The 27,861-nt window shown below is 43.0% G+C and overlaps 1 protein-coding gene across 1 annotated transcript; it reads right to left on the bottom strand.

Moving 5' to 3' along the window:
• Nucleotides 1-378: 378 nt before the first annotated feature.
• PDCD2 (programmed cell death 2) lies at nucleotides 379-15,995 on the bottom strand. Its single transcript, XM_089669680.1, has 6 exons — nucleotides 15,674-15,995; nucleotides 12,095-12,340; nucleotides 10,341-10,487; nucleotides 8,781-8,902; nucleotides 5,226-5,339; nucleotides 379-4,203 (listed from the first exon to the last, which is right to left on the bottom strand). Exons 1-6 carry the CDS (start codon nucleotides 15,960-15,962, stop codon nucleotides 4,042-4,044), a joined length of 1,080 nt encoding a protein of 359 aa, XP_089525806.1. The 5' UTR covers nucleotides 15,963-15,995; the 3' UTR covers nucleotides 379-4,041.
• Nucleotides 15,996-27,861: the final 11,866 nt, after the last annotated feature.

Genomic DNA, 27,861 nt, shown 5'->3' with positions numbered 1-27,861 from the left:
TGATGATCGGTGCCGATCCCTCCTCTGTCAATTCTCGGTTCTCGGCTGTACTTTCCTCACGCTGCGACAGCGTGAGGAAAGTGCAGCCGATAACCGCCAATTGCATTTCCCGGTGATCAGTGTTTCATTGGACACGGCTGATCACATGGTAAAAGGCCACTGTGATTGGCCTTTTACCATATCACGTGATCAGCTGTGTCCATAGGACACAGCAATCACGGAGATCGCCGGGGGGCACGCAGGAGAGCGCGTTCTGGGAGGACGTCATATAACATCCACCCACAAACGGGCCAGCCGCAGTGAAGCCATCATTCGGTTATCTGCGGTCGGCAAGTGGTTAAAGTATGTTTTACATTACAGAAAATTAATGACAAAAGCTGCTAAAACAGAACATTTATTAAATGTCTTTAACAGGGTTTGCAAGAAATAGCACTAACAGCTCACAACACAGACATAAGATTTCACATGTCTTATTTTGTATTACTACGTTGTGCCTGGGATTTTATACCCTTTGTAAAACAAGGACAAGCTGAATACCCACATGGCCCAGGCGTTGGGCTGTAATTCCCGCTCTTGTAATTGTAATGTTTTAGGTCAAGGAGCTCAAACTGAGAAGTGCCGCTAAGCTGTGACTTGATCATGTAACTAAAACTGACAGTGCTAGTCTGTATTCAGAAACAAAAACTATGTATATGCATATCACTTGTAATGTGAATAAATGCAAAACAGTTAATCAAGAAGTGTTCCATTATAAATTAAAAGCATTATGCTTTATCTGCCAGGCACAAACCCTGTAAGAACATGCAAGCTACGCAACTGTTAAAAAAAAAAAAAAAGAAAAAAAAAAAAGAATGTGCAAGCTAACAACCTAACTAAAAAGTCTAGCATGACTGTCACAATACAGTTGCATGAAGAGTTTGGATACCTCAAATCAAATTACATATTTTGTGAAATAGTAAGGAAAAAAAAAAACAAGTAACAAAAACCAAAAAGATATATCTGCAACCTTAAGGCTAGGTTAACGCTTATGCAGGTTGCAGTTGATTTTTCGCGTTGCGTTTTGCATTTTCACCACACATTTTTATGGATGTACGTAATGTTGCTAGGGGGAGGTGTCTGTTGTTATGCAGGAAACACCAAAAACAAATGTAACATGTTCTGCATGAGTTTTTGATGCGGTTCCATTGAAGCCTATCACATGCAAAACGCAATTCGCTGCGTGATAAAAAGTCAAAACTCCACACCGGCTCAAAAACCCACAGATGTGAACTAGATCCATGATCCAAATCATGTTAATGGATTGCAGTGTGTTTCTTCAAACCAGGAAATGCCCTGAAAACAGCATAAGTGTGAACCTAGGCTAAAAGAGGGTCTGTCACTTTGCCCATTCATGGGTAGCATGCAACCTTTTCACCTTGCCACCAGCACACAGTGCCTGGGCCTAAATGTCCAATGCCAAGCCTGAATAAAATAGCACGGGTGAGGGGAGGATCACTGAACCCACATTAGCTCCACCACATACCAATGTGGAACTAAGAGGATTAGAAGGCCAGGGCTCCAACAGACCAATGTGAGGAAAAAGAGGCTCAATGGGGAAGGGTCCTATGAGAACTTTTCTTTAAATATGCAAAGTAACAGATTATTTTTACGCACAGACCTTAAACATGAAGTACATACAAAATAATCTAGTAATAGTTATGAAATAGAAGCAATCTGCAGGAAAAGAAAACTAAAGCAAAAACAGAAAGACAAATGACTTCAAGAAACTTTGGAGGATGTGGTTTCTGTAAAAGGGTGTCCAAACTTTACATACAACTGTATCTATACTCTCTCAATTGCTTTACTATTCCCACTTTCTCTGCAGCATGAAGGGAAAGCAGATGGAAGTTATTTTCTCTTGAATTACAACAGGGGTAAGGCTCTACTTCCTATGCAGTTCAATTTTCACTGTCAAACTATTTTACACGGATCTTGTAGAACAGCCTTGCTAACACAAACACTACAGAAATTGCAAAGAAAAACCTCATAAAAAGTGTCCAAGATCTTCATATTAAGGCTTCATCTCCATTTCTCATTTTTCAAAAAACACATTTAACTCTCAATATTTTGCATCAAAAGGCAGGAAGAGTACAGTAATGCATTTTGAAAAAAAAAAAGGGCCTTGGGATGAGAATTGGGCCTTAGAAAAACCGAATGTCAAGGAAGACATGCATCATCTTCTTAAGGTCTATACAGGCTTTTGCCAACAGTACCCACTGTGACTGAAGTACCTCTGATTAGGATTCCAGCAGTTTATGAAAACATCTACCCCAGAAAAAGGACCTTGGGTGCAAGCAATTATTAATACATGACAATTATGAGCTGACTGCATCTCTGATGCGGCCAAAAAACATCAAAAGGTGTGTTCAGCTTACTGACCCTATTCAGTGTGCTCTGTTACCTGCATTCACCAGAGATACTTTATAATGCACGTTCCTATACAGCATCAAGATGGTGGACTTGAGCTTGCTAGAATTCTGTCTGAGCAAAAACACAAGCAATACTATTATTCCTTTACTCTTCTCCTTAAAAAAAAGTAAAGAATCTGTCCAGCTGGCAGGGAGATTTGGTAATATGCTATCAAATCTCCCAGTGCATCAACAAGCACCTCAACCCTCTGAAAACACTCAGTATTGGCCCCTTGAGAGTGTAGAAATAAACCTAATCATCAACATTGACAGTGCCAATTGCTGTATTTGGACTATATATGGCCACCTTCTCACATCAGGTCAGACAGCAACAGGCACCCCTTTAGCAAAAGTCTAAATCTGTACCTGTAGAAATAACTGTTAAACAGAATCTGCTTTCCCCAGATATGCATAGTAAGGCACTTTAGGGTTGAATGCATAAAGCCATTAACAGTCATCTATTCAGCATGTCACATTATCACTTTTTTTTATTATTAAAAAAAAGGAATTTTATAGTTATCTGTGCTCGACAGAAGGTAGGTTTTGTGAGTTATAAGAATATCCAATCTGTCAGCCACATAAGAAATAGCAGAACTACATGCCTTAGGCTGCATTCACACCTGTGTGATCTGAAAATGCAGGCAGAATCATGCATTTCTGTCTGAGTTTTAGGTGGCATCATAATTTCTTAATGGCACCTAAAACGCAGGTACAGGTCCAACATTTTGTGTGAAAAATGCAGCAAAACGTAGAATGCAAACCGCGCTTGGCTCAGTGCAAAAAAAAAAAAAAAAACAAAAACCATCAAAACGTGTCACACAGGTGTAAACGGGGCATTCACACCAGAATGCAATGTGGGAAACCAATGTTCTGTGTGCGTTTCCTACACTGTGTTCAAAACACACTGGGTCTGCGATCTGCTGTGGATGTAAATGTAGAGCATTTGCCTGCACCGATTGCATAGTACCACAGGGCCATGCAATTTGGTCGCAGTGTGTTTTTTGAAGTAGTACTTTTGATGCGATCCAGTGCGATTTCAGCCCTTTCAAATGAATGGACTGAAAATCGCATTACACGGAATTGAACAGAAACACAAATCACATTTCTGTGCGGATACAGTGTGAATTGGTACTTAAAATAGACTTTTTACATAAAAATTGTAATGGCTATTTTGTAAAATTAATATATAATGAGAAGAAAAAAACAAAAACAGAAGCAGAAGTACATTTTCTCAAGATTTGGGATCCTTGACCTTCCTAGGAAGGCTACTGAAAGCAAGAGTTTTTTTTTTTTTCCTGTTTACACCTAGCAATGTTAAATGAAAAGGCGTGGGTGCACCATATACTTGTTATTTATGTGAAAGGTGCTTTAATCACCTAATAACCTAGCAAGATGTTTTCCTGAAGATAAAGCCTAACTCTAAGTGCACTACAGAGAAAACCTCTCTTTCTGTGCAGGTGCACCTTATAAAAAATATAACTTTGTAAAATAAAGTGCAGTTAACAAAAAAACTTTGTCATATTAAACACCACCTTCCATAAATAAAAAATAATATCCTCCAAAATGCTGTGTGAGCATTTTCAATGAGCATATTTCACATGGTATTTCCTGGCACATCTTGTTTCCACAGGAATTCCTCCACATAATGTTTCTCTGCATTGCAGTTGGCAGCACACGTGTACACTGCTAGAATACCCCAATCAATGCTTTCTTCAAGGCTGTCCACTTTCAGATGGTTCAGGAGCTGCGGCATTACCTAGAATAAATGTAATGATATTCAGTAGTAATTGAGATTTTACAGGTGCATTAGGAGTACCTAGTTATGACGACTGAAATTGCAAAACAAACTACATGAGAGCCCAGCAATAAGTTTCCACAAAACTTTCCTGTTGACCTAGCCTAAGTGGATTCCTTCGGTACCATTCAAAGAGGGGATCTAAAGCTACCCAGGAATCTGCATACAAGGCAACCCAGCCAGAGATAATAGGCATCCCTGCTCTCCTTTGCCAGAATGGTGATTCTAAATTACAAACATCTCTGGAGTTCTCTGCCACAGCCATTCCACAAAGATAAGGAGGCTGTAGCAGTTATCACATGACACATTTGATCTCTTCTGTATCTTTTATACAGGGTTTCTCTATAATATACTTAAGTCAATTAAACACACATACACCTCACACCTTTCTTCCAAGGTGTATACATTTTTCAAAATGGATTGAGCCTGAAAACTCTGGATCTTATATGTGGTCAGAAAAGTAAACATAGAAATCAAGTCAGATCCCTGGAAAAACAATACTGGCTTTTGTCCAAATCCCAGCTTTAGTTTTTTGATCGTTTTATTTAGCAGTTCAATCAAGAACTGGATGCAGGATAGCATCATTCATGTACAACCAATATAGAATTAAAATGTACACCTTGTGGTCAAGAAATTGCTGTAGCTCAGTGCATCTCCTCAGCTGTGGGGTTCAATGTCCCCCCCAGTGTCATTTTGAACTTTTTCTGTTACCGCTGACATAAACAAGATCATCATCTTCATGCTATGGATCAGTTTGACTAGGGCAACAATCTGCTCATTGTAATTCTCTATTTTGCTAGATTTTAAAACTGTACTTTGAGCTGTGTTGCACACTCCAACGTATAGTCTCAGCCAATTGGCTCTGTATGTCTATGCCATCTGTTAGTAAAAACCTTTGTAAAAGAATTACAAAATACAAAAGAAGTAATAACACACAATGCAACACCATCCAATACACTGCGCGTTACTAAAGTTCTATTTACCTGAAATTCAAACATTCTTTTGGCTCCGCATGCACACTTAGGAATATCATCCTTTTCTGGGATATGTTGGAGTGAAAGCCAGAGAGGATCTCCACCTTTACAATACCTCAGGACCTGTAGGAAATTAGATATAAATCAGTAACACCTTCAACCTGACTCAAGATTCAAATCTGCTCCCTTCCCAGAACAAGGTACCAGACAAGGGTGCCTGCTGCACCCCCCTCCCCCATTTACATTTGCCATGGAAAACCTGGCACACCTATTTAGATGCAATATTCAGCACAGAGACTTGGTGGGCACACATTACAATCTAAGCCTCTTTGATGCTCTACTCCAGTTTACAAATACTATTGCCGCTATACACTCCCTCCCAAATCGATGAAATCCTTTTAGGATCCTCCCAGATAATGTTCCTTCTCATGTCCTTTGCAACTTTCAGACTCCCTAAAGTCACAATTTACCTACCAACATTTTTCAGAGGTTTTGGAGCTCCCCATAGATATTACCAAGTGTTGTAACTGGCCCAATTCACAAAATACCATTGTACTTATGAAACTCTCCTTTGGGTTAGCCTTGAATCGATTGGCTTGTACCCTCATCTCATGGATCTGCTCTGGCTACTGCCCAAAGACAGGCAAGACACTACTACTCCCTTTACGGATATCTTGCATTCTCCCACTACCATTACAATCTGTTCTCTATGACCCTTCATTCACCCCAGGACTTAAAATTCCACAAACCCTTTAGGGGTTGGTTTACCCCAAATAAAAATCACATAAACTATACATGGGGTCTAGTATAGTTTTAAATGCTTTAACCCCCCCCCCCCCCCCCAAGGAGGAGTTTAAACCTTCTCTTTCTGAAACGTCGCCTTCAAGAGAAACCCTATCATGCACACAATCAACTTTACTCCTTTATTCGCGGTCATTATATGCAAATGTTTGAAAGATCCACACTTGAAAGGACTGGTTCCTTCTCCATTATTCCCCCTCTAACCTCGAGATCCATTATACTACTTACACACTCGCCGGCCACTTTATTAGGTATACCTTTTCAATTGCTTAGTAACACAAATTGATAATCAGCCAATCACATGGCAGCAACTCAATGCATTTAGGCATCTAGACAAGGTGAAGATAACTTGCTGAAGATCAAACGGAGCATCAGAATGGGGAAGAAAGGGGATTTAAGTGATTTTGCACATGGCATGGTTGTTGATGCCAGATGGGCTGGTATCAGCATTTCAAAAACTGCTGATCTACTAGGATTTTCACACACAACCATCTCTAGGCTTTACAGAAAGTGGCCCTAAAAAAAGAAAATATCCAGTGAGCTGCAGTTGTGTGGACGAAAATGCCTTGTTGATGTCAGAGAAGAATGGGCCAGTCAGACTGGTTCAATATGATAGAAAGGCAATAGTAACTCAAGTAACTGCTCGTTACAACCAAGGTATGCATACCATCTCTGAACGCACAACACATTGAACCTTGAAGCAAATGGGCTACAGCAGAAGACCACATTAGGTGCCACTCCTGTCAGCTAAGAACAGGAAACAGAGGCTACAATTTGCACAGGCTCACCAAAATTGGACAAAAGAAGATTGGAAAACATTGTCTAGTGAGTCTCAATTTCAGCTGTGACATTCATATGGTAGGGTCACAATTCGGCATAAAAACATGAAAGCATGGACCCATCCATCCTACTTTGTATCAATGGTTCATGCTGCTGCTGGTGGTGTAATTGTGTGGGGGATATTTTCTTTGGGCCCCTTAGTACCAATTGAGCATCGTTTAAACACCATGGCCTACCTAAGTATTGTTGCTGACCATGTCCATCCCTTTATGACTAGTGTACCCATCTTCTGTTGGCTACTTTCAGCAGGATAATGCACCAGGTCACAAAGCTGAAATCATCTCAAACTGGTTTCTTGAACATAATGAGTTCACTGTACTCCAATGGCCTCCAGTCACCAGATCTCAATCTAATAGAGCACCTTTGGGATGTGGTAGAATGGGAGATTTGCTTCATGGATGTATTTACCAATGTTCTGTATCGGAGGACACTGAAAGGTCCTCCACTGTTCATGTACAATGTTGAAGTTTCTATAATAAAACCTTTATGAAACTAAACGCTTTTCTTGATCACTTGAGATTTTTTGTGGACTATTTTGGATCACATCTAGTTTGGTGGTGATTTGTGCACATGCACTGAAAATATTGATTGTTTTATTATGGCTTATTAATTGTGAACAATATAGCACTTTAGTGTTTATGTACTAAATTTTGATTTAACACAACACCAAAATTTAAACAAATAATTCCAAATAGTTGTCACAAAATTTGTTTCTTCTATTTGTGCCAAGTACAGAGACCCCAAATATGTGAGAGTTTTGATACGATCATCAGCACTGTCGATAAATGTTTTACAATTCTACATATTAGAATTCACAGGCCAGAGTAGTTGGTGTCATTCTGGACTCCAACCTGTCCTTCCAGCCCCAAGTCCAATCTTTAACAAACTCGTGCAGACTCCACCTCCGCAACATCGTCAAAATACGCACGTTCCTAACCCCAGAAACCACTAACCAGCTCATCCACTCCCTCATCATATCACGACTCGACTACTGCAACTCCCTCCTCACTGGCCTGCCTCGCCGCTGGCTATCCCCGCTTCAGTCGATCCTGAATACGGCTGCCAGACTCATTCACCTTTCCAACCGCTCCATCTCCGCCACCCCCCTCTGCCAATCCCTCCACTGGCTTCCGATTGCACAACGGATCAAATTTAAAATCCTAACACCGACGTACAAAGCCGTCCACCACACTGCCCCGAACTACATCACTGACCTAATATCCAAGTACCGCCCAGCACGCACACTCCGCTCCTCACAAGACCTCCTTCTCTCTAGTTCCCTGGTCTCCTCCTCCCATGCCCGCCTCCAGGACTTCTCCAGGGTGTCACCCATCCTCTGGAACTCCCTGCCCCAACCCATCAGATTATCACCTGCTCTCCTCTCCTTTAGGTGCACCCTGAAAACCTATCTCTTCAGGGAAGCCTACACCACCCCCTCCTAACCTGCTGACCTCCTCTACTCCTCCTACCACTCCATCCCCCACAGCTATCTCCTCCTGTGCCACCATCCCCTCCCTCCTAGATTGTAAGCTCGAAAGAGCAGGGCCCTCAATCCCCTCATGTTTTGCATTGTATTGGTATTGTTCTGTCACATGTTCTGTCCCCCTTTGTAATGTACAGCGCTGAGCGAACCATTGGCGCTTTATAAATACTGTATAATAATAATAATATTAGGCATTTTTCAGTACAATGGCAATAGTTCATAAATCAGCCTGGGACAACCTTACCACACTGAGCTTGATACTGGCTATAAATACCGGTGAAGGGCTTTCCAATAAAAGTGATTGGACAGCTTTAGATCCATCTGACCACTTTTACAGGGCTCAAAAGGTACATTTTGATAAATAACTGCACAAATATCATTGGTATATAGGTGTGTAATTCAAGATTATATTGTATATACTGGGGAAAGTAGACCTTTACCTGCTCTGGTTCTGAAGAAATCCGTTTCTTGAAGCTGTTAAATATCTTGTCTTCTTTGGTTTCTTGTTTTGCCATAGCACTCAGTTCATTCTCATCCAATTTTAATTCATCCAAGGACGATTCTAAAAGTAAACAGCTCGTTAGCTATGAGCAGCTATGGTTCATACAAATACTATGATTTTCTGATCTTTTTGAGATGCGTTATATTGTTCTTTTTCTTCAGTAATGTTGCAGTGAGGGACACCTGTATTTGTAAACCTATTTGCTTAGTCTAAACAGAAAAAGAATTTACAAAAACAAACAAAAAAAAGAAAACAAATACTAAAAAAACATGTAGTGAGCACTGGTTCACATATGTGTAGCTCTTGATGCGTTTTCAGCTTACAGATTTGCATGAACAAAGAAAGGCAACATGTTCCTATGGAGGGTGTTTAGATATAAACGTTTAATCTGCAGTCAATTTTTGTAAAAGGGTCATGTGGGAGTTTGGAGCAGTCCGTTCTGAATTTGCACTGTATGAAGTTGAGTGGTAACCCCAAGTGAAATCGCTTTGTGCTGTTCGAGGAGAATTGCATGTAATTCACACTGCAGCTGCTACCTTAAATCACACTACAAACCAGAGCAATTTTGAACGGTATATGTATGAACCTAGGCTGGCAAATACGCAGGTTTACATTGGTGACTTCATGATAATGCTGAGAGGCTCTCCAATTTATTCACTGGCCACAATTTCACTCATTGACCAGGACACGATTGTAGTTCAGGAGTTCTGACTGCAATAGCTGTACTCTTTATCAGTCAGATGTTCTAAAGCCAGGTACAGTAAAACCAGAGCTCAGCTGCCTGTTTTTTCCACCCCACAGCCACTCATGTAAAAAAGAGGCCTTAGAGTCATGGAGGAACAACTGAAAATTCTATTCCACAGAGGTCCCTAGGCATCCTCAGCAGTGCTACATACTTACTCCTGGTTCACATCTGTGCAGATGGTTCCGCTGCGGTCCGCACAAAAATCCGTGCAGCCGCACCACTCGCACCCGAGGGATGCGGACCCGCGGGAGGGTGCCATTAATTCTAATGGTATGCCGCCCGCACTGGAAATCGCAACCGTACTGGGAACCGAGGTTCCTGTGCGGGCTGCGTTTCCGAAGAAGTGCAGGGACTTGACTGCGTTTCCTGGAGCACGGAGGTCCATTCATAATGAATGTGCTCTCATGCCCACGCAAAACACGGCCCACAGGAACGCGGAGATGTGAACCTAGCCTTAAACATGGTGTGGATATTCAGATATATACAAGTTTAAACACCTACTGATAGGCGGCCATGGGGAACATCAAGGGAAGCTGAGAACATTCTATGGCTGAAATGCCACTAAGGATTACAATTGTAGATTTTTATAACAATTAGCATTTCAAGATCATAAAAGGCAGAAGCTGAGCAATTTGTATGCGCATAGAAGGTATAAACAAACATTCAATAGAACAAGACCACTGAAGTAAAATTTATGTAGATTTTTGATGCAACACAATATCTCCCCCCCCCCCCCCCCAGGTGTAATTTTACCAATACATGAAGATGTGTCCTCTGATGTCAAAGTGTCCAACTCCATTCCTGTGCTGTCATCATCAGAATCTGTCTCCTCTGGTTCTGTGACAATTTCATATTCTGGAAACAGGAATCCGTGAACTGCAACCTGAACACCCTGCGCATCTAAATAATAGAAAGAGGATCATGCTGCAAAATCCAATGAATGTACAGTCAGGTCTGTTCAGAGCATTAATGGTATCTTCAAGAAATTTTCAAATTGTCTGCTGTATATCATACAGGTATTCCTAACTTATAGTCTCTGGTGTTCCTAAAGCTAGAAGATTTCAAAAGAACAGTCTGGGTCCACACTAATGCGGCACGAGCCACCTCATCTAATTCGTACAGGAATCGCACCGCATTCCTGTGCGAATTACATGCAACGTCTGTGCAGTGCGATTTTAGCCATACTGTATGCAGTACCCTTTTTTTGTTATCTGCACCTGCATCGCATAGCTGTTCTCAACCATGCGACTTCTGGCAATTGCATCATGTTTTACAATCTGTTTCAGGGTTGTCAATTTATCATTCACACCTGCACCAGATTACAGGAACGCCATGCAATTGCAATGCGGTACAGAAAATGCACAGGATTTGCAGTGTTTCCCGCACCACATCAGTGTGAACCCAGGCTTATACAAAAATTACCAGCACATTTACTGAATGTTGTTTGAAAGTACTTCAACATTTAATTTGCTTTTATCATTTGAATTGGAATGCATGGACTTCTCCAGAATCAAAATACCTTCGAATTTTCTCATCACTGCAGTCGAAAACTATCAATTTGATGTCAGTAACGATCAAAAAATGGAAATCTAAGAACAAAATTCTTGACAGTATGTATTAGGCTTAGTGTACAGCCAGCCTAATAAATACTGTCAAAATATATAGGAAGAGTCTATTTTTTAAAAACCACCTGCTACAGCTAAAATCAGATCTGAGCCCCAAGGTGAAAGGACAGACTGATATGACTGGAAAGTTGTTCAGACTTGCTATTCCACCGACTGTGGCCCCATACCTCCTGGGATCTGAATGTGGCTCATTTTTCTTTGCAGAGAGACTTTCTATAAGACCAGCAGCAAAGGAGTGGTGTTGAACAGGATACCAGCTACATGGCTCACTACCAGGGCCATTAAAAGGATGCCCAGCCAGGGCACGGAAAAGACCGGGACCTGAGGATCACTATATACTGTAAAAGGGGGGGGGGGGGTCTTAAGGGAACACAAATACTGAAAGCGTGCCTAAACCTGAACACAAATATTAAATATATTGCAGCGCACCAATCCTTAGATGTTGTGGTGGAATTTATTTTAGGTTTTTTTTCCCCTATACTTTCACCTGACAACCCTGTAAATAACACTTTGTCTTTACTCCATCGATGGGGCAGCATTGTCACACTGACTGGACTTTTCTGTACTGGCTAAAAAATGCTTTTAGCCTGAAAAGTGAAACCTAAAGCAGCCACCACATCTAATGACTGCAAGCTTGACTAGATTACATTTTTTTTTTTCGCTTTAGATACACTTTAACCTCTTAGCGCCGCTGCCTCCCAGCCCTTTAGGAGTTTGAGAAGCCAGGTGGTGGGCGGGGTTTTAGGGCCATGTGACCGCTGTGACTCGCAGTCACATGATCGAAAAAGGCCCCGATCGAAAGGCTCAGACGCCGAGAGGCTGCATATTTGCGTGCGCTCAGCGTCAAGGGGTTAAGAAATGCAATATACCAATTAAACTTACCAAAAGACTCATTACACAGATGTTTATGTTGTAACTTCCAATCCATCAACTGATGTATTCTGCTACAGTAATTGACTTTATGACATTTGGAGCATGTTTTTGGTCCCAAGCAGCCGCATACTCTGCAGAGACGAAGGCCACACTTCAGTTGAAAGCTTATGGAGTCTTCACTTGCAGGTGGCGGTGAATCAGGCGGTGGGCCATAAGAATAAGTATCATTTTTCCGAGGGAGCTGGTTCCTAAAAACTAAGGAACAGAAATCTGGTTTAGAGACATACAATTCATTCTGGTGTTCCCGTCAGTTTACAAATTGTCCTAGATCACATTAAACTTAAAGAAGAACTCCGGAAGAGTAAAAAAAAAAAAAAAAATCACCTATTAGTACACCCCCCACACAAAACACTAAACAGTTAATACAATTTTGAACATCCTTACCTTTTAGGGGAAAAGTCTAATTTAATTTTCATGACCTCAAATCTAATTCAAAAGATAACAGCATCTGCTCTGCCAAGGAGGGGGTATATCAGCCGGGATTACAGCTCCTCTTTGCAGAAGGAAACTACAGTTCCCATCAATCGCCAGGGAATTGTAGTCAATGTGTGCGGGTACGCTAGACCTGGACATGTTGAATGTGTCGAAGTCTTGGTCCGCCCAGCACTGCAAGTGGGGCTGAATTACTTCCCTGCTTTCTGGAGAAAGAACTACAGAAGGGATGTGCCAAGACCAGTGGCTGGGGGAATAGGAGGCATAGCAGCCAGCAGTCTTACAAACAGGAAACCAAAGAGAGTGAATCAGAAGACAGACGACATATTCAGTGAAGATAGGAAACACACAAGGACATGTAAAGATGTTTTTGCCTGGATTTCTGCTTTAACCACTTGTCTACCAGGCACATATACCCCCCTTCCTGCCAAGGCCAATTTTCAGCTTTCAGTGCTGTTGCGCTTTGAATAATTGCGCGGTCATGCAACTATGTACCCATATGAAATTTTTTAATTTTTTTCACACAAATAGAGCTTTCTTTTGGTGGTATTTAATCACCACTGGGTGTTTTATTTTTTGCGCTATAAACAAAAAAAGAGCAAAAAATTTGAACTAGTGTGCATTGATGAGGCTGTACTGACAGGCAGCACTGATAGGCAACACTGATGTGTGGTGGCACGGATAGGCAACACTGACGGGTACTGATGAGCTGGCACTGATATGCAGCAATGATGGGCAAATGAAGGGTACTGGTGGGCACTGATCATCAGTGCCCTGATGATCAGTGCCAATCTGTTTTCTGACAATTGCCAGTTATCGGCAGCGTGAGGAAAGTGCAGCCGACAACCGGCCGCTGCATTTACCCAGTGATCTTCTGTGTCATTGGATACAGATGATCACGTGGTAAAAGGCCGCTGTGATTAGCCTTTTACCACATTACGTGATCAGCTGTGTCCGTAGGAACAGCGATCACGGAGATCGCCAGGTGCACACCGCTGGGGGTGAACGTTCTGGGAGGACGTCATATGACGCTCTCCCAGAACAGGCCAACTGAGCTGTAGCCATCAGTCAGCTATAGCCAGTTGTCAAGTGGTTAAAGGATAAGTTCAAATTCGGGAATATGTTACATGTTCCACCCATTTTGAGGGCAGAGCATGTAACATGTGCTTGCTCCTGCAGTGGCTCAGTGATCCGAGCTCTCTGTGTGACTGCAGTACGGGGAGAAGTTCCCCTGTACCATCTGACACTTTTAAAAGAGCAAGGCCTGTCCGGGGCTCCGCCCACATGGTTACATTATTAATTCACAGAGTACTGAGAATGAATCAACTACAAGTACTGACATCCTTTGTGGCTGTCAGCTTGTAATTTCAATGAACTACCATGTGCTGCTGAGCACTGTGGTAGTTTATTGATTATTCCTGTCAGAGTGAAACTGCCTGTCCGTACGATTTACTCTATCTCTGAACACGCCCACTGGGAGGAGTGAAACGCGTCAGAGGGAACTTCCAGTGACTTCACATCCTGTCCAGTGGAACACACGCGAATAGCGGAGTTCCCCATATGTTGTGCTGCCCCCAAGTGTACACAGCTATAATAAACATGAAACAAAAAATGTATTATATTGCAGCTTACCAATCAGAGGTGGTGACTGCACTGATTTTCACCTGGTGATCTGGCCAGTAACACACCTCCTGTATTAGAATGCTTCCACTCTAGAAGGAGCAGCAGAGGGGGCACCTTTGTTAATCTGGAGAGGGAAGTGTTAGATATACTAGCAGATTTGCATACACTAACTGAAGCCAAACTCCAGCTAATGCTTCATAATCAGTTACAGCAAACAAGCTTTTCTCTTCTGGTAAAGGTTTTACATAAATAAATGCTGATCATTGCAAGCACCCATCAGTAAAAAAAAATATTTGTCAACCCTCTGCAGGACAAATTCTCTCTTTTGAAAAACAGACTTACTGGCAGGATCACCAGAATGAAAATAAAGGAAAGAAAACCTAAAAAAAAAAAACTAATGCAGTCATTACATCTAAAAATTTGTTAAGCTGCAAAAAATATTTGCTTTTGGGCTTAAGGCTCGGTTCATACTTCTGTGATAAGATTTTGATCCGATTTTCAGTATGATTATGTAGAGCTACTTGGACGCAGCTTTAATAAGGTTTGTATATTCTATGGGGCAAAAACTGTGCTGGAATCACATCAAAGCAGTACAGGAACCTTTTCCAAAATCAAGCTGTGCTGAGTCTCATTGATGTGAGCAGGCACTAATGAAAATAATGTGATTTCTATTGTCACTTTCATGCATTTTCTCCCTGTGCCTGCGTGGGTTTCCTCCGAGTACTCCAGTTTCCTCCCACACTTCAAAGACATGCTGGTAGGTTAATTGGCTCCTGTCTAAATTGTCCCTAGTATGTGTATGTGTGAATGTAAGTTAGGGACCTTAGATTGTACACCCCTTGAGGGTTAGGGACTGATGTGAATGTACAATATATATGTGTGTGTGTGTGTGTAAAGCGCTGCGTAAATTGACGGCGCTGTAAGTACCTGAAATAAATAAAATAAATGTAAAGCAATTAATTTACACGTATCTGGATTTTTTTTTTTTTTTTTAGCAGACATGTCGCAGAATACATTTTGGCCTAAATTTATGACGAAATTTGATTTTTTTACATTTTTTTTTTATTGGACATGTTTAATAGCAAAAAGTCAAAAATATTTTTTTTTTCTCCAAATTGTTGACTTTTTTTATTTATAGTGCAAAAAATTAAAAACCGCACAGGCAATCAAATACCACAGAAAGAAAGCTCCATTTGTGGGGGAAAAAGGACGTAAATTTAATTTGGGTGCAGCGTTGCATGACTGCGCAGTTGCCAGTTAAATTAACACAGCGCCGTAACACAGAAAAAATGGCCTGGTCAGGAAGGGGGGGTAAATCCTCTGCAGGGCAAGGGGTTAATTACCACTTTAATCATCCCCAGAATCTGTGTAATTAGGAGGTACCCGGTTTTAAAGGGATGAGGTGACAACCCTACTTGACAAGCGGATTTCTTCCATCCCCGTACAGCACAGGACATGGAACCTTCTGGTTACCTTTAAAGCACCGCCTCTCCGCCCCATGGTGACACTGAGGGTCCCGGCAGCAGAAGATGAAGATGGTCCGGTGGAAGCTGCCCGTACACGGCGCATAGACCTGTAATAAGAAGGCCAGGGGCTTCCCGCACAGCCCGCACTGTACAGCTTCCGGGCCCGGGACCCCCGCCTCACCCAGCCACGCCGGCCGACCTCCCGTCTTACTGGGGAACTGGAGGCTACGCAGCCGCCATGATTCCGCCTCCTGGACGAAGCCCAGTTCAATGACTTTGACAGAAGCTGCCATCATTCGCACCACAAACAACTACCACGTGTGGGGAAACGGCAACAGGCTACGCAGAGCACGCGCGGCTCGGTCGGGGCATGCGCAGTACAGAATGGCATGAAGCATCGTCCACCATGTTTACTGATGGCTGTGGAAAGGCGGGGCCGATGAAATAAACAGACGATTTTTACATGGTGCAAATTCACATAATTTGTTGAAATTGATATTATACATGTATTCACTGTATTGAAATTCTTTCAAAATTTGAGTGAAAAGGGGCTAAACATTTGTCTGTTGGGGAAATTGTTTTAATTTGTTGTACCTGTTAAAATCTGCATTTTTTTTTCCTGAAGCCCTGGTTCACATCTGTGCAGCCGTACGGGCCACGATTCGCGTGGGCATGAGAGCCCATTCATTTGAATGGACTCCCATACCTCGGGACGTGCAGGGAAGAAGTCCCTGCAGTACTTGGGAAATCGAAGATTCCCAGTACGGTTGAAATTTCCAGTGCAGGTGGCGTGCCATTAGAATGAATGGCACCCGCCTGCAGGTCCCGCAATCCTCTGTGTGGGTGGTGTGGCTGCAGGTATTTGTGCGGGTCCTGCACCGGCACCACCCACGAAGATGTGAACCGAGTAAAAATCATTGTGACACCCCACTCCCCCAAAGAGAAGTACAAAAATCATTGTAACCCACCCCCCCCCCTAAAGAAAAAAAAAAAAAAAAAGAAAAAATCCATATATATATATAAAAAAATTTTTTGGGGGGGGGAGGGAGTGTACAGTAATATATATAGAGTGTAAAATAAGTGCAAACTTGCTCATCAGAGTTGGACGCGGAGTTCTCCCTTTTTATTAGAAGTATTCCTCAATCCTTCCTTCCCTACCCCCTCCCTTACTGAGAGGCACAGGGACAGATTTGTGTTAAAAGTTGCTGGCAGGCTAAAACAGCAGGGGGCCCAGCGCTACAAAGCCCCCCCATGAGCAGCAGCCCCTCAGTTTCAAGGCCTGGGAAAACTCATCCCTCCTAATCAAGATAAGGCAGCTTTTCCCAGATTTGAAAGAAGTCGGAACCTCATAAAACCTACCAGCCAGGTGACAGAAGTTAATTGAACATTCCTCAGGTCAGCTGTCACCTATGTTTCATATCATGGATTATGAAGCTGTCAGTTTTAATGCAGAGTCCATCTGACGATTCCGCCCAAAACAGGGTATTGGCCAATCTCAGAGCCACTCCCCCCCTTGCAGGGGGATTTTTAAAAAGACAGGCTGGCAAGTGTCAGGGCTCCGGGGTGTGACCAGAGGTATGTGACTGACGCAGGGAAACGCAGGCTTCAGATAAGTTATAAACAATAAGACAATTTATTAAAGACTAACAATACAAACATAAACGCAGTGCAATACTAAAACATAACACAGTGTAAACGAACCAAACCAACCACCCACAGATAACAATATATACAATGCAAGCGTTGTCAGGCAGGCCGGGTCAATAACAATCGGGCAGGTAGGAACAGGGGGTCAGGCAGAGAATGGTCGGGGTCACAAGCCAGGGATGAAACAGGAGAAGTCAGCAGAGGTCCGGAATCAGGCAGGGTCAGCAACGAATCAGACAGAGACAGGAACAGGAATGCAGGAACAAGATACAGGGCCCAGGAAAAACACACACCAAGGCAGAGACTGCAGGTCTGGCCATCCCTTAAATACACCTGCATGATCAGTTTCAGATGTTTGGCTGGCTGCAGGGTTGAGTCTCTGATTGCCGGGAGCACCCGCTGGCCAGCCCTGGTACTGCAGCCCACAAGGCAGGTGAGTCCCACCATTACTGGCAAGTCCATTCCTGACAGCAAGCCTGAGGCTAAGCAAAACACATCTCCTGATCTTAACATCATAACAGAGGAGATCAAAGACGCTTTCTGCTCTGCAACTTGGATCTGCTTACAAGCCAAGGCGTATTGGCAAGTAACATAATCCTTTAACTTCCTTCCTATTATCTCTTTGCTGTGTTGTGGGTCTTTATATATATATATATATATATATATAGTTACATTTTCTTTGTAAATATTTTATTGCACCTGTTTGACTCTTTTAGTGATAAATCTTTCTTTCTGAAAGTGTTAAACTGTTTCTAAGCGCTTACTTGCAATTCACGAATTCCTGCCTTTGAAGAGACGCTACTGTGTTTGTTTAATCCTCTGCCCAATCGGCCTGCGGTGACCGTATTGGACAGGCGACTTTTCAATCATTATAGTGTATATTTGATAACGGGAGTTTCCCAGTCTCCGACAAAAGTGGTTGTGGCAGTAGAGGGTTAGTCGCATAATTAACCCGACCCAGTAACAAGTGCATTCAGGCTGCAGGCACCGATTGTAGCTCATTAGCTGGACAATCGCTGTGCAGGATGCAGCTGGGTGGGGCCTTGTTACGCGCATCACACTGCGGTTTTAGATCGGCCGGTCCTTTGGGCAAGAGTTTGGTGAGAAGGTCTGGGATCTGTCGCCGCGTACGTGATGTATTATTGTTGGTCGCGGTCGTGCGATTGTTGCATGTTGGGGGCGGCGATCGTGACACTGAACACGTCACCTTTTTTCTCAGTAAATATATTTCTGAAGGTGCTGTTGACATGAAATTATCACCACATGTCGGTAACAACCCATGCATACAAAGAAACCAAAACAAATAAGTTCAGAAATTAAAGCGAAGTTCCACTCATCTGTCAAATAATAAAAGCCAGCATCTACAAAAACTGTAGCTGCTAACTTTTAAAAAACAGCCACTTACCTGTCCCTCGGTCCCGTGGTATCTCCCCCGCAGCCCGTTTCACCTGCCTTCCTGGAGGCCTGCATCTTCAGTGTGGGCATCCGGCTGTGACTGCTTTGAGCTTCACAGCCGGGTACCCACTGCGCATGCGCGAGTAGCACTACACTTCATGAATGGTCCTGTAGTCTTCTGGGACCTGTCACATGTCCCAGAAGACTACGGGAGGGAAGGAGGGAGGACACCTTCCGTCTCCGATCGCCTAGGTGGTCCGACCGCAATTGGGAGCCTGTATCTGTCAAATTCAGGTACCCGCTCCCCCCTGCCCCCCAAAGGTGCCAATTCTTAATGGGGAGCAGTCCTTAAAGCGGAACTTCCCCTTTTGAGTGGAGCTCCGCTGTAGGTTATGTGTAATTGTAATGACACAGGGAAAAAGTATTGAACACATGATGAGAGGGAGGTGCAAAAAGACAAGGAAAGCCAAGACACCAGCTAAAGTCTATCAGTAATTAGAAAGCAATCCTGCCCCTTGTCAGTGCAATTAATATCAGCTAACTCAGTCTCAACTGATGGCCTATAAAAAGGTGTCTCATTATCAAGGTGTCACACAAGAAACATCTCATGATGGGTAAAAGCAAAGAGTTTTCTCAAGACCTTCGCAGCCTTATTGTTGCAAAACATACTGATGGCATTGGTTACAGAAGGATTTTTAAACTTCTGAGTTTTCCAGTGAGAACTGTTGGGGGCTATAATCCAGAAATTGAAAGAACTTCATTTCACCATTAACCGGCCACGACCAGGTGCTCCTTGCAAGATTTCTGACAGAGGAGTGAAATAATTATCAGAAGAGTTGTCCAAGACCATTTGTGGAGATTTTCTGAAAGAATTGGAATTAGCAGGTACAATTGTTTCAAAGAAAACAATAAGTAATGCACTCAACCACCATGACCTGTATGCATGCTCACCACACAAGGCTCCATTGTGAAGAAAAAGCATGGTGAAGCTTGTTTAACCGCTTGGCGCCGGCTTCATGCAAATGTGCGGCTTCCCGGCATCTGGGCCTTGACGCCAAGCGGCTGTACATTTGCATGCAATTCAGAAAAACATATGTACTGAGAGCATGCGCCCTGCGCACTCCCAGCACACATGCTCAGTACTCACGGAAAGGTCCCGATCTCCTCTTGCAATCGGGACCTTTCCCGAACATGTGACAGCGAATCACGGTGGTCACATGACCCTAAAACCCCGCCCCCCAGCTTCTGATACCCTTAAAGGGCCGGGAGGCGCCGGCGCCAAGGGGATAAAATTTGCTGCACAATATTTAAAGTCTGTGAAATACTGGGAGAATATAGTCTGTCAGATGAGATCAAAATTGAACTCTTTGGATGCCATAATACACACCATGTTTGGAGGTCAAATAACACTGCACATCACCCCAAAAAAACCATAGCAACAGTGAAGTTTGGAGGTGGGAACATCATGGTGTGGGGATGTTTTTCAGAATACGGTGCTGGCAAACTTCATGTCCTTGAAGGAAGGATGAATGGAAAAATGTACCAAGACATTCTTAAAAAAAATCTGCCATCTACCAGGATGATGAAGATGAAACGAGGGTGGACATTTCAGCAAGACAATGATCCCAAACACAAAGCCAAGGAAACTCTCAATTGGTTTCAAAGAAAGAAAATAAAGCTGCTAGAATTGCCCAGCCAATCACCTGACTTGAATCCAATACAAAATCTATGGAAAGAACTAAAGATCAGAGTTCATAGAAGAAGCCCATGAAACATTCAAGATTTGAAGACTGTTTTTGTGGAAGAATGGGCCAAAATCACACCTGAGCAATGCATGCGACTAGTTTCTCCATACAGGAGGCGTCTTGAAGCTGTCATTAGCAACAAAGGATTTTTTACGAAGTATTACATTTCAGTTAGCGTATTCAATACTTTTTTCCTGTGTCATCCCATTTTATTATACATAACTTAATTTCTGAACTTATTTGTTTTGGTTTCTTTGTATGTATAGATTGCATTAGTTGTTACTGATGTGGTAACAATTCATGTCAATAGCACCTTTAGAAATATATTTATTGAGAAAAATGGTAACGTGTTCAATACTTATTTTACCCGCTGTATATATTAGGGAAAATTGTATTCCATACTTACCATAATTTTCCTTTCCTGGATTCTCCCTATGTCATCCTACCACGGGTCAGCTCCGCCTTCTCTGACCCCTCTAGGACAACCTCTTTCCTAGCCTATAAGAGCGGCTGTCTCCCCTCACTCAGTGTTCAACATATTGCTCCTCATGACAAAGACTGGGTGTGATTTCCTGGCTGACATGGGGAGAATCCAGGAAAGGACAATTATGGTAAGTATAAAAATACAATTTTCCCTTTTCCTGGACCTTCCCATGTCAGCCTATCATGGGATGTACCAAGCAATGTCAAAAGGAACAGAGGGATGGGAAAAAACAAGACACAAACAAACTGAATGCTGCATATAAACCTCTATTACTGACAGCCGCTGCAGTGACTGTAGATCCAAAAAAGACTTCACCGATTGAAAAGCCATGCTCATTCTGTGGTGGTAAATAAATTAATTTGCCATGCTCCAGCTTGCTGCCCTGCAAACCACCTTTGCTGGCACTTTAGCATATGCTGCCCATGAAACTGAGATGCTTCTAGTTAAATTAGCTCTCAGTTCCAAAGGTGGCGTCAAGCCTAGGACTTTGTAAACAATCTGAATGGTCTTGACAATCCATGAAGACGTGACCTTGGGTAGTACCGTGAACCTTGATGAAAGGTATAAAAACTATCTCGTTCACAGATGTCCTCAATTCATTTCAGATATACTGAGAATGAATAAACCAGATCTAACGTCTTACACTCATCCTTTGACCCATCTTCTAGAAAAGGTGAAAGTATGGACTCCCAACTTATATGGGGTGAAGTTGAAATTTTTTGGAAGAAATTAGGGACCTGTCTCAGAATGACCTCATCTTGGAGGATGCAGCAGTATGGCCCTCTATCTAAAAAGGCATACACGTCAGATACTCTCCTTGTGGTAACAATTGCCATCAAGAAATATGTCCTCAGAGTCACATGGAATAAGGAACTCGGAGTTATCCGGTAAAATGGTGGTGCCAGCAAGGCATTCAAACCAACTGACAAATTCCCACTAGTGATCTAATCTTCACTGCTGCCTTTAGAAAATAAATGACCAAAGGGTTAAAGGCCCATATTTTACTTTCATGTCCGAGAGGACTGAAACTTGAATCTGAAACTAATTATAAGCCAGGCCGCTTTTAAACTGTTTTGCAGGAATTTAAGAACATTAGATACAGAGGGAGTTGAAGCATTCCAATTTTTGCCAGAAAGAGCCCCAAAAGAAAACTTTCCATACCCAATGGAAGATCGAAATAGTTGACTTTTATTAGCTTGCAACAAGGTGTCAACTACTCCCTTTGACAGCTCCAGATTTCTTAGAGACCACCTCTCAACTTCCAAGCCATTCATTTCCAACTTGTGGGGTTCAGATAGAACACCCAGTTCTGAACCAGGAGATCCAAACAAACTGGGAGTGGATTTGGTTGTTCTAGCCTTATCCTCTATACAAGGAGAAACCAAGGCCGGCTCGGTCAAAAGAGCAGGGCTATTATTGCTCCCACTTGTATCTTCAGGAGAACCCTGAGAATTAGAGGGATTGGAGGAAAAATGTGCACTAGGTCAAACCCCCACGGCCTGGAAAGGACATCTTGGTCCAAGGTTTGTGAGTCCCGAATTAGGGGAAGTAGAGGGAAGCTGGAAGTTCCTTGCTGACACCATCAGATTCATGTCTGGTGTCGCCCAGGCTTTTTCTGCAACAATTTTGAATTGAGGCCCCATTCGCCATGATCTACAAAACTCTGACTCTGGCCCACCTTAATGTTCTCCATTCCTGGAAGGTATGAAGACATGGTAAATTCCCTTCTGCTCAAAGGATGATTTGACAGGCTACTCTCAGGAAAGGAAAGCTTCTGGTGCCCGCTTGACAGGACAAGTAAGCCACTGTAGTCCAATTTTCTGCAAGCACCTTCACCACTTTCCCATGTAACATATACTGGAACGCTAGCAGAGTGAATCAGAAGCTACTAACTCTAGGCAGATAGGAACTCTGCGTAGAACGCCTCTTCTAATGACCTTGATCCTGGTGACCAAAGCTGTGGGTTCCTACAACCCACTAGCCTGGTTCTGAAGGCTCAAGAGGGACACTGCCCTTCTGATTGCATAAAACCGTCCACCAAGTTAATAAATGGGCTATCAGACCTGGTATGAGGATCTTTTTCAAAACATGATAATCCCACTAGTGAAGGATACTGAATTGAAACTTCCTTCTTCAGCATCTGACCCAAGGAACAACTGGGATGGTGGATAACAGAAGGCCCAGGTACTGCATGCACTCTCTTGCCGATAAGCAAGGCCTGCTCATTACTTCCCTCGTCCAAGTCTGGATCTTCTGAACTTTCTTCTGGGGGAGAAAGATATAGCTGGAACTGTGTTAATTGCAGTTGACTCTTTGGATGGTTGATTATCCACCCAAAGCATTTGAGCGTGTTACAGGTTAGAGACACATGATCCATTAGAAGACTCCTTGAAGGCCAAGAGAAGGGTGTCATCAAGGTAATGAAATATCTGAAGACCCCTAAATCTCAGAACAGCTATGATGGCTGACAGCAGCCTTGTGAAGGTTCTGGGAGCGGTGCAAAGCCCAAATGGCAAAGAATGAACTGGAAAGGTGCCCCTTGTGTGCACACCTGAGAAAGCGATAATGAGCCAGAACCATGGGGGCATGCAGGTAGGTGCCTGTCAAATCCACTGAGGAACACTTGTTTTTGCCCCATTCTTGTCTTGGTACAGGAAAAATACCTTAAGCTGTTAAGAATTCCTTTATATATGCATGCAAACAATTCAGTTTATCTGGACACATTGGTACCCAAATTCCCCCGAAGTAATAGTGAGGGGCCTTTTTGCAAATTCTAGCAGATATCCACTTTGGATGATATCCAGAATTCCAGCATCCACCACTTCTTCCACCCAGACCTACCTAAATAGAGCCGATTTTGCTCCCACTTGAGAGGGCTGGACGGAGACTCCTTCCGAAGGCCTTGTCGGAAAACCTAACTGGCTGGCTTGATTTGGACTTGACTCCCTTGAGAAATGCTGCACTGACATTGTTCCAATGTCTGCAAAAATGGCCCACCAGGCCTGTATGCACTGGCTTCTTTGAAACTATTCTTAACTCTTCTGAAAGAGCGAAAGGACTGACGTTGCCATCTCTTCAGGATAAGGCCTGACTTCCCACCGGATACCTGCTGAATGGCAGCTTTAAAGGTCTTGACAAAATGGGGCTTCCCATCAAACAGAATCGAGCCAAGGCTGTGTTTAGTGGCACTGTTCGCAGACTAATGCTTTAGCCATAAGGCTCTTTTGGTGTTACTGTGTGAGCCATTAACTTTGCTAGATCCACTGCCACTTCAGCAATGAAGTCCACATCTATCCTGAAGAATTGCAATTCTCCCAAACCACAGGATTCCATTTCTGCCACCCAAAGTTTGAGGGCCATAGAGGATGGTCCTGCCACACTGTAAATCCTCTTCAGAGCTATATCAATATTGCTGTCCATTGGATCCCTAAAAGACACCGAACCTTCAAGTGGAAGCATATGGCTGGCCAATCTCTGTAAAGAGGTGGCTACTTTGGGAACTGTATTCCATAATTTGTCATCCCTTTGCCATATTTTTTTTCTCTGTCTTTTGGGTGGAGAACTCTTTTTGCTGCATGTCTAATGTACAATTTTACTTGCTGTGCATGTACAGCCTTGTCACATGCCCCTTCTACAGCTGAGGTGGCCTAGAGGTAGCAGAGCAACAGAAAGACCCAGGCTGGAGCAATAGAGTGATAAGGTAAATAGGTGGAGCTCATAGAGACATGGCAGCCTCTGCAGTAGCCACAGAGCTGCAACATGACAGAGAGAGAGCCAGCCTCTAGATAACGCAGTACCTTTCTCTGTCACAAAGTGTCCCGGCAGCTCCATGGCAACCCGGGAAGTTCAGCGTCCGCCATCTTAGCACATGCACTACCTAGCCTGCTCTGTAGCCAGAACAAACACAACCACCATGAATGTGGGGATTACCAGCCCCAGATACCAGCCAGCCCACAGACCTGCTGAGATATGGACTACAAGTGTCAGCCAGCCCACAGACCTGCTGAGATATGGACTACAAGTGTCAGCCAGCTCACAGACCTGCTGAGATATGGACTACAAGTGTCAGCCAGCCCACAGACCTGCTGAGATATGGACTACAAGTGTCAGCCAGCCCATGGACTGCTGAGATATGGACCATAAGTGTCAATCAGCCCACAGACCTGCTGAAATATGGACCAACGCACTGAGATATGGGACTACAAGCCAGTCAATCTATGCACAGGTAAGTCACCCCTCCTTAGAAATTTTTAAAAACATGCACAACAATCCTCGCACCAAGGGAACCCACTGCACAGGGAGGTTACAGCCCAAATGAGGGTTCTTCTTACCCAGGAGAGGCTGAACCTGGGAAGGCCATAGGAGAGAGATTTTTCAAGGTATACGGAGCGTGGATGAAAAAAGAATGCTGAGTGAGGGGAGACAGACGCTCTTATAGGCTAGAAAAGAGGTTGTCCTGGAGGGGGTCAGAGAGGGCGGAGCTGACCCGTGTTAGGCTGACATGGGGAGGTCCAGGAAATATATATATATATATATATAACAATGATGCATGTTGTCATACAGGATGAAGGAGACCAATAAAAAGAAAATAAGTTAATAACTAATAGAACTTTATTTAAAATACAAACAGATTGCCATAAGTAATGGCAAGGATTGCTAATGGTAACAGCATTGGTTGCTATGGGTAATGGTAAGAAAAAGGAAGCAAGATGTCAATAACTGATAGAACTACATCTCAAAAACAAATGTCTTATCTTTGATAATCCATGAGGCATGAGGATATTCAGTCTGTGGATCCACCATTCTTCACGATCTAACAGTCACCACCCCTAACAAGTTTTGGGACTTTGTCAAATCCATAGAACTGAAAACTCCTCATATTATTCCCGCCATGGACATCTCTGAAATGCCAGGACACAAAGGATAATTATTTTACATTCAAATTGGTTGTAGCTGTATAATGCTCCCCTACTCTAGTTGTAAAGGCACTATTATTCCAGCCTACATACTGTACTGAACATTTTGTACAAAGAATGATACACATTACATTATGTGTGCCACATTTGATTTAATCCCTAATGGGGGAAAGTCTCTCCAGTAGCTAGTGAATGCATTTCTGAATTTGTTTTTATATGGAACCTACAGTATTAACAGGTATAGTCATCTATTGGAGCCCATATGTGAATGCCATGTCTTATTACTACTGCGGTAAGATGAATAGAGGCTAGGAGATTAAATAGGACCTGGTGTAGGGGCCCTATGGCTACAGAAATGATACAATTTGTTAGATCAATAGCAAAGAAATGTCCAAATAAAGGTTAGGTAGATTCTTTTTCACAGTATTTACTATCTCTTTGTAAAAGTAAGATGTAACAAAGACACCCGATGTCTGCCATGTTTGTAATGTCTCCTACTGCCATGCAGGGAAACATGATTCTTCCAACAGGGAATTACATGAGTGGAGTGGCTCCATATAAAACAACCCTCCCATTTACACCTGAGAGTTTTGTACCTGGTAGCTCAAAAATACTCAGGCCCTCTTTACACTTGAGTTTTTGTGATCTCGGGCAGAATTAATTTTCATTGGCACCAAAATGTGGTGTGGTTCTGCCATGCTGAGATCATGCTTCAATGGTCGCAAACCGCATCACGCAAAGCTTGTTGCCTAAAAGAAGCTCCTGCCCCTTTTTGAGCGACAAGCTTCGCTTCATGCGGTTTGCAGCATAATTTATCACACGACAATTGTGGAACCGCAATGTGTTTATGTGTCATTAAAAATTAATGGCACCCAAACAGGCGTGGTTGTTTTGGGATTGCAGCAATTCTGCCCAAGATCAAACATTCAAGTGTGAATGGGGCCTTAGCGTTTTGTAACTTGAAGCTCCAAATGCTCAACAAGCAAAATCCTATTGTTTTCAATAGCCCTTGTTCGCATCTGAGCATTCTGTCGCTTGTAGAAATATGTACATCGTTCAAAAAGTACATGAACTACTTTTTAGGCAGAATTTAGTTTTTTTGTCCCTATAGACTTCAATGGAAATGCCTGAAAAGTGCAACATGTGCTTTTATCAAGTGTTTTTTTCAGGCTCTATTAACATCTAGGCATTTTGTATCCAGGGGCGGACTGACAACTCATGGGGCCCCTGGGCAATAGGGATCATGGGGCCCCTATGTCCTTGCCCACACTCAAAAAAAGCCTATAAAAATGTACCTGGGGCATTTCTTGAGGCCGCTTACTGACCCCGGGCCCTCGGGCAGTGGCCGAGTGCTCGAATGGTCAGTCTGCCCCTGTTTGTATCACAGGCAGAATCGCTGTGATTCTGTCCACAATCCCAAAACGCTCTACAAAACTGAGTTACCGCACCATGCTTGTTAAGGTGCCATTCATTTTCAGTGGTACCTAAAACACGGTGCAATTCTGCCATGATTGCCACGCAACAATTGCATAAACTGCATTGCTCGAAGCTTGTCGCCCCCACAAAAGCTCCTGCTCCTTTTTGGGTGACAAGATTCGTGTGTTGTGGTTTGCCGCAATTGCAGCACGATACATTGTACAACCATTGCGGCAAGATCACACCTGCATTAGCTGCCATTGAAAATGTATGGTACCTGAATAAGCGTGGTGCAATTTATCAGTTTTGTAGAGCATTTTGGGATTGCGGGCAGAATCGCTGTGTTGCTGCCCACAATACAAAGCTGTTCAAACAGCAGCTCATGGCCCCTTTTCAGCAGCACTCCACATCTTTTAGTTGAAAAAATGCCTCACAATAGCTGCAAAAGCTTGCAATTCTGCTCTAAAAATTCTTGAATAAAACGCTTGAAAAAACATGATGCTTTTCTACATTGTGATTTTCATTGATGTTATCTTTGTGTATAAACATGCCAAAGAAAGGCCTTCATACCTGATAACTGAGTATAAATGTC

The sequence above is a fragment of the Staurois parvus genome, unplaced genomic scaffold (assembly GCF_062004578.1).
Source record: "Staurois parvus isolate SC_StPar_1 unplaced genomic scaffold, SC_StPar_1.0 ptg000081l, whole genome shotgun sequence".
Classification (NCBI taxonomy): Eukaryota; Metazoa; Chordata; class Amphibia; order Anura; family Ranidae; genus Staurois; species Staurois parvus.
This window is presented reverse-complemented; position numbering and strand designations above follow the sequence as displayed.

Bases quoted from the DNA above. Each gene is read 5' to 3' on its own strand.
- PDCD2 (XM_089669680.1), bottom strand. From the start codon at position 15,962: ATGATGGCAGCTTCTGTCAAAGTCATTGAACTGGGCTTCGTCCAGGAG. The intron at 8,903-10,340 runs GTAAAATTACAC...GTTTACTTTTAG, and splicing joins GGACACATCTTCATGTATTG to AATCGTCCTTGGATGAATTA. The intron at 4,204-5,225 runs GTAAATAGAACT...CATTTATTCTAG, and splicing joins AAAGAATGTTTGAATTTCAG to GTAATGCCGCAGCTCCTGAA.